Below are 13820 nucleotides of genomic sequence, written 5' to 3' on the forward strand. Positions count from 1 at the left end.
TTTACATCAGGAAGGCAAATGCACATTACTATTGCATTTAAAAAACCCCCTGGACTACTGTATTTAAAAAAAAAAAAAAAAAAAAATTTGTTATTCATTGAGTATTTCAATTAACAAATGTTTGATGTGGCCATTATGTAATGCACACGGTTCTAGTCTCACAGCATAAAGGCTATATTTTGTTTTAATTCTTCCAGCCACATCCTTGTTCAGTGCTGGTCAAAAACAAGCTCTTCCTATTACTTTGCATCGGGAGCTAATATGTTCAGAATGTGAAGCTGGGCCACACAATCCAGTGGAAGTACCGCAAAATTTCCAATAAACCAGACATTGACTGAGGCGGGTCACCAGGACCTATTCATGAAGACAACAGCCATATCTTTAAACATTTTTATTGAATTGTCTTTTTTGTATATAGTATTGTATATACATTTTTTAGTTTCTTATGCTACTTCAGCAAGCTTTATCTGCCTTATATTTCACCCAATGATGCAACTAGCTACCTGTAAATACAATATTTCAGCATTATGTTTTGCTGTCTAATTTATAAAACCACATGCATATCATTCTGATTAAAGTGGCTGCCTTACAGCCAGGAAGTGTAGTATGCACTCTAGAATTCACTGTGGAGCTGTATTCTATCACACAGCTCTGTTTCCTGTCTTTTGCTTCCAAAATTAAGCCTTTGAAATTCCCGCTTGATTTCCAGGAAAGATTTATTCTTTGTCTCAGGTATAACAAAGAAGATGAAACTGGCGATGAAGGAGCATTCCAGTAAGAACACTATAAAACAATAATGCTTCAATCCATTCTGGAAAAAAAAAAAAATAGGATAGCTGAGATTAATTTAAAAAACAAAAATTAGTATCACTTTTCCACTTAATCTAACATTGCCAAACATGAGATTAAAGGAAAGGGTCAACTCCCCTTGTTGCCCATATTATCAACATGTAGTACGGTTGGTAATTTCTTACATTAGTAATGTTCAAGCTGCTTTAGGAAGCAAATAATCACTGAGGTACAATATAGCTGACCTGTGATAAACGTTGGTGTTTTTTGTTTTTTTTTTTATCTTTAGTGACTTCACTGTTCTACAATAGTATTCCTCACATCTGACAAATGGAAGTGGCTGATCTATTTGGAAATTATAAAATAAGTTCTACACTGGTTTCTATGTAAAACCCTACTCTGAGAATGTCTGTCTACAACTTGATTTCTTGTGGAGGTTCTTACTGAAATTTTCAGCAGTAACTGTTCATTGTGTACATTGACTTACTCCACAGGAACAAGAGTGACAACTGGAATTATTAGGCTAGAAGTAGAAATTGTCACCTTGTTTTATCTTCACTAAAATAGGCAAAAGCTAATCTCTAAGGCACAACCTTGCTCTAACTAAACCAGAGGCATGAGCCTTTTTTAGGTAACAAGCTATGCCATCAGATGCTAGGAATGTACTGTTTTATCCACTAAAATAATGTTTCTTGATCAAAGAAGCTTTCTATTCTAAGTGGTAGTACCCAACTGAATTTGGGCAGTTAAAAGGTGTGAAATCAATAAATAATAAACTTTTTGTTTACAGGGATTGCCTCTTTTTGACCTAACAAGCTAGCAGCAGCAAGACATGCTGTTAGGATATATACATACATACATATATATACACATACATACATACATACATACATATAGAGAGACAAATAAATAAATAAATAAATAGAGAGATAGATAGATATGGAGAGAGACACACCTAGAAAAAAAAAAACACCTGGAAATTGGTGCTTTCTATGCAGCCATACTAATTTCTATTTAACAATCTTTCCATGTGGGTTTTAATGTTTGTATACATCTAAAATGACTTGCCCTAGTAAAAGCGACTGCCTACTCTCTGCGGAAAGGGAGTTTGCACTCAACTCTAAGTGGTAAATCCTATACAAGGAAAAGCATTTTCAGCATCTGGTGAGGTCCATGAGAAAAGGGCACGTGAGTGTTGGTGCAACAACTAAGAAAAGACAGTATAGGTAATGAAGACATACCACTATAAAAGGAAAGAGCATTCCAATTGTGAAGAAACTCAGCCAACTAATGGATCCTCCTATCATGTAAGCAGCAGGCCGTGAAGACTGTGTAAATAATTCAGCAATCAGGGTATTTGTTATACCACCTGGAGGGATTGATTAAAAAAACAGAACAGTTTACTATGCAGAGTTTGTATCTTCAGGGAATGTTTCAAAAAGGCAGGGGAGAATAGTAGGTGCTTACCTGTGGGCCATAAACAGACCTAAACATTACATGAAAAAAGTCTAGAGACTTGTTTAAAAAAGACAAAACAAAACAGTATTTTGAGGGGATTCCTCTTGTACACTTTGATCCAGCAGCTGATACTTTTATTTCTGTTAGGTGGTACCCTTTTAGAGAAGAAGCCCTGTTGAATTCAATGGAAACTGCCCAAGGAGAAAGGTGCAACTCAGCATGAGTGATATGCCCTTAACCATATAACGATCAGCCTAATTTCTGCTTCCTATGTGGTTTGGGTACATTAAACATATGGATGCATTGTAATGATTATTACAGTACTCTGCCATTCTAGTGAGAGAACACATATTTTAGCTAGAGCTTCAGGGTGGTGGTGGATGGGTTGATGTTGACCTGGGAGGGTGTGGGCAGTGGAGTCTCCCAGGGCTCGGTCCTTGGGCCGGTGCTGTTCAACAGCTTCATTAGCGACCTGGACGAGGGTGTGGAGAGCACCCTGTTCAAGTTCGCTGCCTGCCGGTAAAGTGAATACACCCGCAGGCAGGAACCGCATCCAGGTAGACCTGGATAGGTTAGAGAAGTGGGCCGAGCTGAACAGGATGCAGTTCAACAAGGACAAGTGCAGAGTGCTGCACCTGGGGAGAGGGAACCAGCTTTATGGTTATAGGTTAGGGGCTGACCCTCTCGGCAGCACAAAGGGATCTTGGAGTCAGGATTGACTCCGGGATGAATGAGAGTCACTAACGCAACGAAGCAATAGGCACAGCCAACCGCACCCTGTCCTGCATCAACGGGCATCACTAACAGGTCCAGAGAGGTCTTGCTCCCCCTCCATGCGGTGCTGGTCAGGCCCCAGCGGGAGTACTGTGTCCAGTCCTGGGTGCCACACTTCAAGAGGGATGTGGAGAACCTGGAGAGGGTCCAGAGGAGGCCACTCGTATGGCTGGGGGCCTCTGTGGCCAGCCCTATGAGGAGAGGCTGAGGGACCTGAATCTCTTCAGTCTCCGCAAGAGGAGACTGAGGGGGGATCTTCTGGCTGCCTGCAACCTTATCAGGGGCCAGCAGCAGGGACTCTGGGAAAGTCTGTTCACCAGGGCCCCCCTTGGAGTCACCAGGAACAATGGCCACAAGCTGAGGGAGGATAGGTTTAGGTTAGCTATTAGGAAGAACTACTTCACTGTAAGGGTGGGCAGAGCCTGGAATAGGCTTCCCAGAGAGGTGGTGCTCTCACCTTCCCTGGGGATCTTGAAGAGGAGACTGGACGGGTACCTGGCTGGGGTCTTGTCACCCCTCCCACCCCCAGTGCTCCTTCCTGCCCATGGCAGGGGGTTGGACTCGATGATCTGTGTAGGTCCCTTCCAACTCATTGATTCTATGATCTCTTATGTGGGGAGATCTGCCTGCACAACAGATAACATTGGCTTGTCTTTTTCTTTTTTTAAGAGATGTATTGCAGGCTATTTATAAAGACATATTTTCTAATGTGCAATACCTGGTCCCAACCCAAAGCTCAGGATGAAGGCAAATATGGATGCCAGGCTCAAGTAAGGTACCCAGGAGTACAGCTCCTGAAAAGAGAGCATGAAAAGTATGTGATTCAGATTTCAATCATCACACCTTAACATTTGGCTTAATAGTCAAATGTATTTAGGGGCTGAACTTGTAAATGACCTGAATCAACAGAAATATGGTCACTGAATCGGAGTAATAATTTCTTTCAATTAAACTAGTGTCTCAGAATGCATAATGTGTTTTTAAGTTCATCACTGTGGCTTGTGTTACCTGTTTACTGTAATTACATAAATTGCAGAGACGGTTTTAAATGCTACATCTAGCCTTACTCTGCTGTAAATTATGACAGGACAAGCCAACCAATCACCATTAATTGATCATAGTCAATTTTTTAGTATTATCGCTGTAATCTTGAAAGCAGTAATGTAACACTGGGCAGTTTCACAAGGGTAGCAGTCCCATTGTTGGCAATATTTATAATTACTAGAGTCAGGTTTTTTCCATGGAGGTTGTAAATCAAGTTAAAGTTCTACATGAATTGTTACCTTAACACCTGTATTTTTATCACTGTTTATCCTACAGTGGAATCCTATGGTCCCATGGGCCACTCACTAACTTTCTAGGTGACATTCAGCTATCATGTACAAGCTTTTTAATCATGACAGTATAGTGTTTATTTACAAAAACAGTCAAGTTTTGTGTGATGATGAAACATCATATTTATTAGAGACGTGCAAGAACTGAGCTGTACTATATAAAGCTGGTTTTCTGGGGTGGCCTTTTTTCACAGGGTTAGCCTTCAGATGGAGTCTATCCTAACTGAAATTTTTGCCTTCAAGTATGTGAGATTCTTATGAATTGATTTGGGTGGGATTTTTATCGTTTTTATGGCTATATTGTCATAAGAGTTCTAAAGTCACTAAAATGGACTCTCAGGGGTATTTTGGGGGAAAATTTATTTCCAAGCAAAATTTATTTGGGCAGCACACGCTGCAACTATGTGTAGAGCCCTGCTTTTTTTTAGGTGTGGGTTTTTTTGACCCTGGGGTCAACCCCACCCCACCCCTGCAGGGAACACCTGTGTGCGCAGCATGTGGCACTGCATACCGCACATCCACTCTCATTTGTGTATGCCCTCAGATTCCTTAAAACAGTTTTCCGTGTAACTGCTGGATGGCATGGCACTCTGGCAGTTGCATTCAATTAGTCATTTTAGGAGGATAAACAGAGACCCCTTAAATTACTATTTTCAAAAGCCTGCCTGCTTTGTTGTTTAAAGTATGCAACTCTTACTGCTTCCCTGGTTATTAAGAAATATTCATCTCCAATTTAAAATCTCCACTCTCCCCTACTCTCACAACTTCTCAAACAGAGGCGGTGTCATAGCAAGATCCCTTTGTACCTGATATGTCAGGGAGAATGTCAATACAATGCACCAAAATGTCATCACAGCATATCCTCCAATGATAAGAAATCTTCTCCCCATGTAGTCAATCAGTAAACCCTGTGGACAAGATAGCACCCTCTCTGTTAAGAACACTGATACTTAATGCTTACCATGTTTCTCTCTGTCTACCATTAAAAATAATATTGCCCAGTGGCAGAAGTAGAATGCATCACTTACGCAAGTGAGGGCTGTGAGGCATTCACAAGCTCCAGTACCTAAGGTCACATATGGAATTTTTTCCTGAGGAATCCCAGCTTGTTTAAAAACATAAGTTGCATAGAAATAAATCTGAAAGAAAACGTCAGTAGGGCTGTGACAATTTGAGTGGACAATGACAGCAGCAGAAAGCCAACTTCTTGTACTATCCAGCATTTGAGTAAGTTGTACATGGTGACTTAAGCAAATCATGAAAAGACAAAGGAAATCTATCAATTAATGTCAAGGTACATGCAGAGCACAGAACCAAACCCAAAGGTGGTTGCTCAAAGGTGGGCAGGAGAGAAGGGAAAAAAAGGCTCAGCAATCAGAGGCATGGCTTGTAGAAATATTGGGATTATTTATGCAGAGTGTGAGAAGTTTGCAGATATTTTTAATGAAAGATATGCCCAAAATCATTAATAGCACTCTTAGCTCCAAAAAGCTGATACGTTACTATGCTGACTTTTGGTAGAAAGGATTAAAAAATACTTGAGGATCACAGTTACAGAGGAATTACAACTGAAAAAAAACTTTGCACCCTGAGCAGTGGGGATTTCACACTTACAGCATTTATCCCACTGAGCTGCTGGCCCATAGTCATCACAATCACCGTGATGAGCTGCCACTTTATACTGCGATCAGTGAACAGTTGCCAGGGCTTCTTTGGCTTCTCACCATTTAAGGCAAATTCTTCTCTCTGTATATCTTCCATCTCTGTTTGGTAGTGCAAAAGACCATGAAAGCGCTTCAAAGCTAAAAAGAGAAAAGAACAATGATATCTGAAAGTGACCCTAGCCTTTGTAAAATCACCTGCTCTCCCATCCCTTTGTGACCTGACTTTTGTAAGGATGCAAGAAACACTGGGATTTTCAGGAAATAAGCATATCGCTCTGAAGAACTCATGTGAACATAATCTATTTGAAAATGTTTTCTCTACATGAAACTTGGTTTTCCCAGGTTCGTGTGCGAGCGAAAACAAACCGTCCCAAATAGCTGCGTACGTCAGATCTTTTGTTACATCCATGTTCCTGTTGTTATGGCAGTGGGACATGCTGAGTGTACTACAGTAAACAGAACAGCTTGCTCATTAAGGAAATACAGGCACCATCAAGAGTTAAAGTAGCAAGGTGGAAACTTCTGTACTGAAGGTCATGCTCATCTCCAAAAGACCATAAATCAATTTCCCTGGATTCCTCAAGGTTAACTAAGCTACTGATTAAGGCCACGCACCAGCCTGGAATGCATCATGTGGTGTCTACAAGAACCAGTAACCACTTTTCCCCAAACTAACCCTTAAGGCACAAGACAAGCCCCAAGTATTTTTATTTCAGTGTGTGGAATGGCCGTTTGCTAAAGATCCTTGGCAGTGGGATGGGGACAACTGCTGGGTAAAGAGGAGCTTGCTAGCCAGTCTGGCAGTGCTACTTACTAAATACCTGAGTGGTGCTGCTGTATTTCTAACCCACAAATTAACTCCCCCACCCCCCTCCATGAATTAAATCCCTCAGTTCACAGAGATTTTCCTCTTGCATCGCTGATCTGCCTCTGCTATTTTTACTCTCCACTGCCCATCCTATTATGCACTTATGATGTCCAGCAGTCTCCCTGCTATGGAAGGTCTTGCTGGCTTCCTAATGGTGTGGGTTTCCAGCTTCCCCAAAGACAACTTGATAATTCATTAACTCTCTGCATGGCCTGGGTTCCTCACTCCCTTCTCTCAGACCATGGGGAACAGCTACAGCAGTCTTTTCTACCCCCTTCCAGGCACAGTGCTGTAGGGAAGAAAGTGGGACAAAGCAGAGAAAAGACTCAGCCACTGCGTACAGTTGGGGAGAAGGGCAGAGAGAGAGCTTGAGCTACTGGTCTTTCAGCTCTTTGCCTCCCCCGTTCCTCTGAGAGGAGTGTCTGCTTCCTCTCTTCTTCCCCTATTGAAAAGTTTGTTCTGAGAGGAAGATGGAGGGCTCTACCTTCTGCAGCAGTTCCAATAGCCTTCCCTCTCCCAGGGCTTGGGAGGACAGCCAGGGAGAGGTGGTTTTCCTCATACAGGGCTGGAACTCGAAGGCAGACATTTCTAACCTCAATCCAGTGCAGGATGGAAGTACCCAGGAACTGGCCTGGAACCTGGGGAGGCCAGACAGTGGCCTGAAGGAAGTGGGTGGGTGAGCTGGGTGATGTCAAGCAAGCTAGCTCCATCAGGTTCTGAGTCTGCTGGGAGACAAATGTGTCTGGAAGGTTTAAGGGTTCACTGAGAAGACACGGGATGTGCTAGGGAAATGAAGATGAGAAGAAAAAGAGCAGCCAAATATATTCATCCTGTGGATTGAGAGCAATAGGGAAATTGCAAAGGCTGTAAAACATACCCTTGGTGCACTTTATCTCATCACCTCTGTCAATCAGAAGATACCTTGGGCTTTCAGGAAACCAGGGGAGGAACAGAAGTTGGGCAAATGCAGGGAAACAGCTGCTGGACAGCAACAAAGGCCAATACCTTGCTCCACCAAGTAGTTCTCTGGACGTAGAAAGAAAAGGTTGTTATTGGATGATCATTGTTTCAGAAGCTCATTAAAAAGGGGGCACTGATCCCAGGTGACAGGCCTGCCTGTAGCAAATAAGGCCCATTTGTTGTCAGCTTCAGCAGAGGCCACAAATGAACCGGGTAGGGAAAATCAACTCCCTCCTCTCCCATAAAACAGATTCTATCCAGACAGATTTGAGCCCCATCAGCAAGGGAGAACGGCTTTGCTGCTGCCTATGATCTATCCATTCGGACACTACACAGAGGCTGTCGGCCTGCAGGTCAGTCAAGCCAATATTTTCCAATAACATTAAATGCAGCATCTTTATTCATGTGTGAGAGTAACGGAGTGCATTTAAGTTTCAGGAATTCATCCCAACTGTTATACCTGGGGCCTGTAGTAGGATGCATTTCACACAAAGTGATGAGGTTTTTTAATGCTAAATGCAATTGTGCTTCAAATACTAGTAGCTGCTTTAACCACGTTAAAAAACTAAAGTACCTAACACGGCCACATCTCCCTTGGACACTAGTAAGCTGCGCTATAGTGGTGTAAGTAGGCACTGATGATATTCTATGCCTATAGTGGGCAGTGAGGAAGAAGAGGTCAGGAGGCGGGAAGAAAGGAAAATAATGAGGAAGCCGGAGGGCTGTAGGCACTGGAAGTGAGAAGCAGCAGATGTTCTGTTACTGTTGCTGAAGCCAGAGGCAACTGATATAACAGCTGGAAGCCTCTGGTAGACTTCATGAAAGAAGCTTCATTCTGGCATATTTGGTATCAACAGGTACCTTTCCTGCATGGAAACAATGTGCAAGTGACGGTGGTTGTACTGCAATAGATAAATTAATATTCCTTTGTTCTCAGCCCCACTCTTGTAAACTACAGGTTTCCTCATCTGTTTTGTTCTGCACAACAGCTCTAAGGCCTGTATAAAAAAAATACTAGGTCAGTGCAGAGAAGTGTCTGATTTACAGCACAGGCTGTGGCTGGCCCAAGTAAACAAAATGCTTCCACATGGAGGTACTCAACTGAACTCACGCATGATGCAAGCCCTTATTTTTTAGCTGATCAATCTGTAAGAACAGAAAGATGAAAAGAGCAGTGTTCTGCTCCTTTCCCTCTCCAGAGAGATCTTTGCACCTCTGCAGATAACCGCTGCTTGGTTACTCTTCAGAAATAATATCATGGCAATGAAAGTTGGTATTCCTAACCTTAGGCCAATGATCTGTCCTGTCAGAATCCCTCCAGTCAGAAATATGGACGAGCCCATGGCCAGCGTACCTCGGAGATGTTTTGGAGCAATTTCCCCAAGATACAGTGGCTGCACACAGAGGCCAATACCTATAAATAAGAGAGGAAGTGTTTTCCTGTTTGTAGATTAAGACTTTTCAGCTTCTGACTATAGTAAATGACATTGTGCGCAGACTCCAGGTCTGTGCTCAGAGACACTTTGTCCTGTTGCCAGGACTATGTTCTACTTAGACAGTGGCTTCAAAAGGCACATGAACCCCTGTAAGTGGAACATTAACTTGTATTAGCTTTTTAGCACTTTCCAAATGCTTTCTCTATCTAGTCCTAAAACCTCAAATGGCATGTGAAGGGTCTTCAGAGTTTCTTACCTTTAAAACTGGGGGTGGGAAAGGAGCGTCAAGCTCTTTGCTGCCATAAAGAGCAACTCATTGAACAAACATAAGCAGTTTACCCGCAAAACTAAGAATGGTTCGGCTGCCCCGACATCTTTTCTACATTAGACTCTTTGGCCATTCAAAACTCGCCAACCTCATTTGGTTTTTCCTCTTATACTTTTCTGCCCAATGACTGGAAAATCTACCCATCCTGTTCTATCCCCTTCTCAGTCCTCTCTGCTCCTTTGTCTGTGCCCGGTCTATTGCTGAACTGTGAGAGCTGGAGTTCCATCACAGTGCTACTCTGACCAGTCCTCACTACCCAAGTGTCCGAGCAGAAGCCATTCTCTATGCCCCTATTACCAAGATAGTTATTGTTACAACTTAGCCAATACTATAGCGACAGAGGCTTGCTAACACATGGAACTTGGTTAGAAAATTATAGCTGGGCAAAAAAAAAAAAGAGTCTTGTAATTCTAAATCTCTCCATTCATCTGGCAGTGTTTCAATTCCAGTTTAGATTTTAGGAAACTTACTTGTCTCCATGCCTGTCTGTAAAGCAAATATGAATTTACACCACTACCTAAAGGATCAGCAATAAGAATAATAAACTATGATAAATGGCATTATTACTAAAGTGAAGAACAGAAATTCATTTACCTGCACTTATGCCAATCAAAAATCTGCCAACAATCAATAACTCAAACAATCCTGTTGGAAAACTAATCCCCATTAAAATGGAGGCCAGTATTGCTATGAAATTGTTCACCAAAAGAGCGCCTTTTCTAAATGGAAAAACAACAAGAGTCACAGAAACATAAATATTAAATATTTAATTTAATATTAAATATTCAAAATACCTTTATAATAATAAGGAAAAAAAATAATTTCAAAGATACATTACTCACTGGAAACTGGGATACCTAACACATGCCTGCTTTACATAAAAACAACACTTAGTTATAATATGATGCTCATATCCCAAAGAAATCCCTAACAATGTATGCATGTATCCCTGCATGTGAAATACGTATATTTATTCGCATGCAATATCTACATGGAACACCTGCGAAGTGTATAGAAGCTACGCAGCACGTGTGTGTTAATGTGTATAATGTATTGTTTTCATCGGTGTCCGTGTCGCATCTGTGTTGTGTGCAGAGATGTAACAAGGCAACAGGGCACTCAGGGCAGCTGTGACAGAGGCAGTGGCAGCTTCTGACTGCTGCTGTGCTGCTGGTCTGGTTTTGCATCTGTGGCAGCAGCTGTTATTTTCTCCCCCCACCTTCAAGTCAGGACCAGGACTTCCCCAGTCCCCCTTCCTTGGTTATGCTACTGGTTGCACGCATGTGTAGAGTGCACTTATACTTTATATAAGCTGCAGAGCTTCAATTGCTTTGATAAGAGGAACTGGACTCAGTTCCGGCTCTTTTCCACACTCATGTAGCTGGACGCTAGCTGGGAGGACACATCTCTGAAATACCATGTCTCCATTCCTTGGTAGTGATATTCACTTCTGTTTCTAGTTATGTAACTGAAGAGTCCTTCAGATAAAGTACATTTTCTCAGAATTCTTTCTTTACATCATTTTGCAATGATAATGGAGGAAAAGGAAGTTGGCTAAATTTCCATTTTCTACCCACTTTCCACAGATGCGTATAACTTACCTGCCCAGCCTAATTGCCGTGCTGCCTCCAATGTGAGCTCCACAAAGACCTCCAAGGGAAAATATGGAAGCAATGACAGACCACAGGAAGGTCAGGAAGTCTGGATTAAGTTCCATCTGGTAACGACTCCTCCAAGTCTCATTTAGGAAGTGGTGTATATACTGCAAGTGCAGAGAGTGGCAATTTAAACATCATCATTAGAAACAACTGATCGCTTACCTGAACTTCTGAAGTTCTCTTCTCAGAGCCGACATGGCAAGAGGGAACATATCTCACTGAATATCAGCCATATATCCAGACCGAATTATTTTACACAAAAAGTTTACTGGTTAGCAGAATCCTGATTCACTAGTGTAGCCAGAATATATTCTCTTTACTTCCAAGGAAATGCTGTGAATTGCTGCTGTTATACCTGATCTTAGAAGGGATTGTATTTAAGTGGTTGGCAAATGATCTTTCTATATATTGCTCATAAAGACCTTTGAAAGCCTTCAGAATCAAAGGTGTGTATGCATAATATAATCCCACTGATTTGTAGGTAAAGCTCAGGGAAATGTGACAATGACCATGTGGCATTCAGCCAGTTCTTGCAATATTAGTCCTAAAAGTTGCATGTGAGGTTTGTGATTCAAGTCTGGGGAATAGTTTTGGGCATAGGGCTAGAAGATAGATGCTCAAGATAACAATATCTAATAGTTCACACACAATTCAACTGCCCAGGGGCCAATACAGGCTTGTTCCTTCTCAGTCCTTTATCCATCCAGCTTTGAATGTGTCCACACTTCCCATTGAAGGCAGCTCCACAACCTCAACAAATTTGACTGTCAGGAATCTGAGCCTGATATTCAGTGTACCTTTTCCTTTTTTGCATTTGATCCCACGACTCTCAGTAATGCTCTTTTATGTCACCTTAAATACACTCACTCCATTCTTGGTGCTTACAGCTTTCATGCGTTTATAAACTGCAATCCCATACACTTGATCAGTTTGTTGAAGTAAAATGCAATTCTAAGCTGCCTTTTACTGCTGCTTGCAGTGTTTGCCACTGGCCCTAGTAAAACCACGCTAATGGAAAGACAGTACAGATTTTGCCTTCAGGGTTTCTGAATGCATGTGCCTTGGGAATCAAGGGTTTGGTTCCAGCCTACAAATGCTTCCAAGAGCAGAGTCAGTCTGCTTTCCTGAAATCTCACTCCCACTCTGTTTCCAGCATGTGACTTCTCCTTTCACAGTTAGCTTATTTTCACCATCTGAAAAATCATGAAATGCTACAACAAATTAATTTTGCACAGATTAGTTAGAAAACACTCAGCTGACAGCATGAATTCCCATCCAAAACTTTACAGAATCAATCTGTCCTGATTTTTTGTGGACTTTCTACTATAAACTTAGAGGATCCCAAGCAGATGCAGGGCTGATCCAATCCCCTTCTTAAGGCAGCATCATCCCTGTGTCTAAAACATCCTAGAGAAAGTGTCTAACATGCACTGAGAACTTCAGTGCGACGGAGCTTCCACCACAGGACGTAATCTGCCCCAGCTCTTCACCACCCTCAGAGAGCTCAGAGCTCTTCCTACTATCTAACCTTCATCTCCCTCACTGCAGTTCCAATCCATCACTTCTTGCCCTGTCCCCTGTGGAGAGACGCAAGACTTTGTTGTCTTCTCCTTATAACAAAGTGTTTTTGTTTCTGACGACTGCTAGTCTCTCTCCCAATTTCAGTCACTCCAATAAAAGATATCACCAAAACCCCCCCCACAAAAAAACCCAACCCCTTGCTTCTCGCATCAAATCCCAATCTTCCCTTCTCTAGACTAAATACATCCAGTTCTTCCAACCTTTCTTCATCTGCCATGTTATCTAGACGTCTACTCTGGAATCATTCAGTTTCCTCACATCCTTCTTGAAGAGTCGTTTGTGCCTGCAGGGCTCCCCCGGGCCAGAAATTTGGCAGCTGGACAAGCAGTGGCAGCATTCATTGCCACAGCTCCCAGAAAAGTGGCAGGAGCCAAGGCAATCAGTGCTGCTGCCGCACAGCTTCCATCCCTGTGGGCAGCCCCACAGACCAGATGATGCAGCTCCGCAGTCCGGATCTGGCCTGTGGGGGCTGAATCAATTTGGCACCCCGATGTAGACTGCAGCTCCTTAACTTAATACCCGACTTGTACTATCTGATGAAACAGGTTGTTGCCTATGTGATCTCAAGTCTCTTTGAACCAGTTAATCTGTAAAATACCACTCTGCCAAGGTATATCCCATCGCCTGCTCTCTTCTCTCTGCTAGAAGTCTGTCATTACTTGCTCTTGACAAATCCATGGTGTTTGTTATTTATCATGCATTGTCCTCTAGATGCTTACAAGCCGATTGCATGATTATATTCATCAGTAGCTTTCCAGATATCAAGGTCAGACTGACCAGTCGGTATCTCCTTGGGCTTTTGCTTTCCCTTTTTTGGGCACTGTATTTCCCATTTTTCCCACTTTCCATATTTCCCATTTTCCAATCTTCTAGGACCTCACCCGACCCTCAGGGACTCGCTCAGTTTGTGCCCTGTCCTCATCATGAGTCACAATAAGCTGAAGGCCTCATGCTGCTCCGACTGAAGGCA

At 42.4% G+C, this 13820-nt stretch overlaps 1 protein-coding gene across 3 annotated transcripts in view; it reads right to left on the reverse strand.

Moving 5' to 3' along the window:
- Window positions 1–104: 104 nt before the first annotated feature.
- Window positions 105–13820, reverse strand: part of LOC109290635 (solute carrier family 2, facilitated glucose transporter member 11-like) — a 23004-nt gene continuing 9288 nt past the window's right edge. For 2 of the 3 annotated variants that reach the window (XM_019507362.1, XM_019507361.1), the window contains exons 3-12: window positions 11213–11373; window positions 10206–10330; window positions 9132–9261; window positions 7765–7913; window positions 5970–6157; window positions 5384–5494; window positions 5162–5263; window positions 3740–3815; window positions 2031–2158; window positions 105–811 (exon numbers count right to left, since the gene is read on the reverse strand). In XM_019507362.1, coding sequence (XP_019362907.1) covers window positions 614–811; window positions 2031–2158; window positions 3740–3815; window positions 5162–5263; window positions 5384–5494; window positions 5970–6157; window positions 7765–7913; window positions 9132–9261; window positions 10206–10330; window positions 11213–11373 — 1368 coding nt within the window. In that variant the 3' untranslated portion in view covers window positions 105–613. Of the gene's footprint in view, window positions 812–2030; window positions 2159–3739; window positions 3816–5161; window positions 5264–5383; window positions 5495–5969; window positions 6158–7764; window positions 7914–9131; window positions 9262–10205; window positions 10331–11212; window positions 11374–12066; window positions 13093–13820 lie in introns of those variants that run through there. The other variant, XM_019507363.1, reaches the window with a different exon arrangement.

This window comes from Gavialis gangeticus, unplaced genomic scaffold (assembly GCF_001723915.1).
Source record: "Gavialis gangeticus isolate Ggan-Ray unplaced genomic scaffold, GavGan_comp1, whole genome shotgun sequence".
Classification (NCBI taxonomy): Eukaryota; Metazoa; Chordata; order Crocodylia; family Gavialidae; genus Gavialis; species Gavialis gangeticus.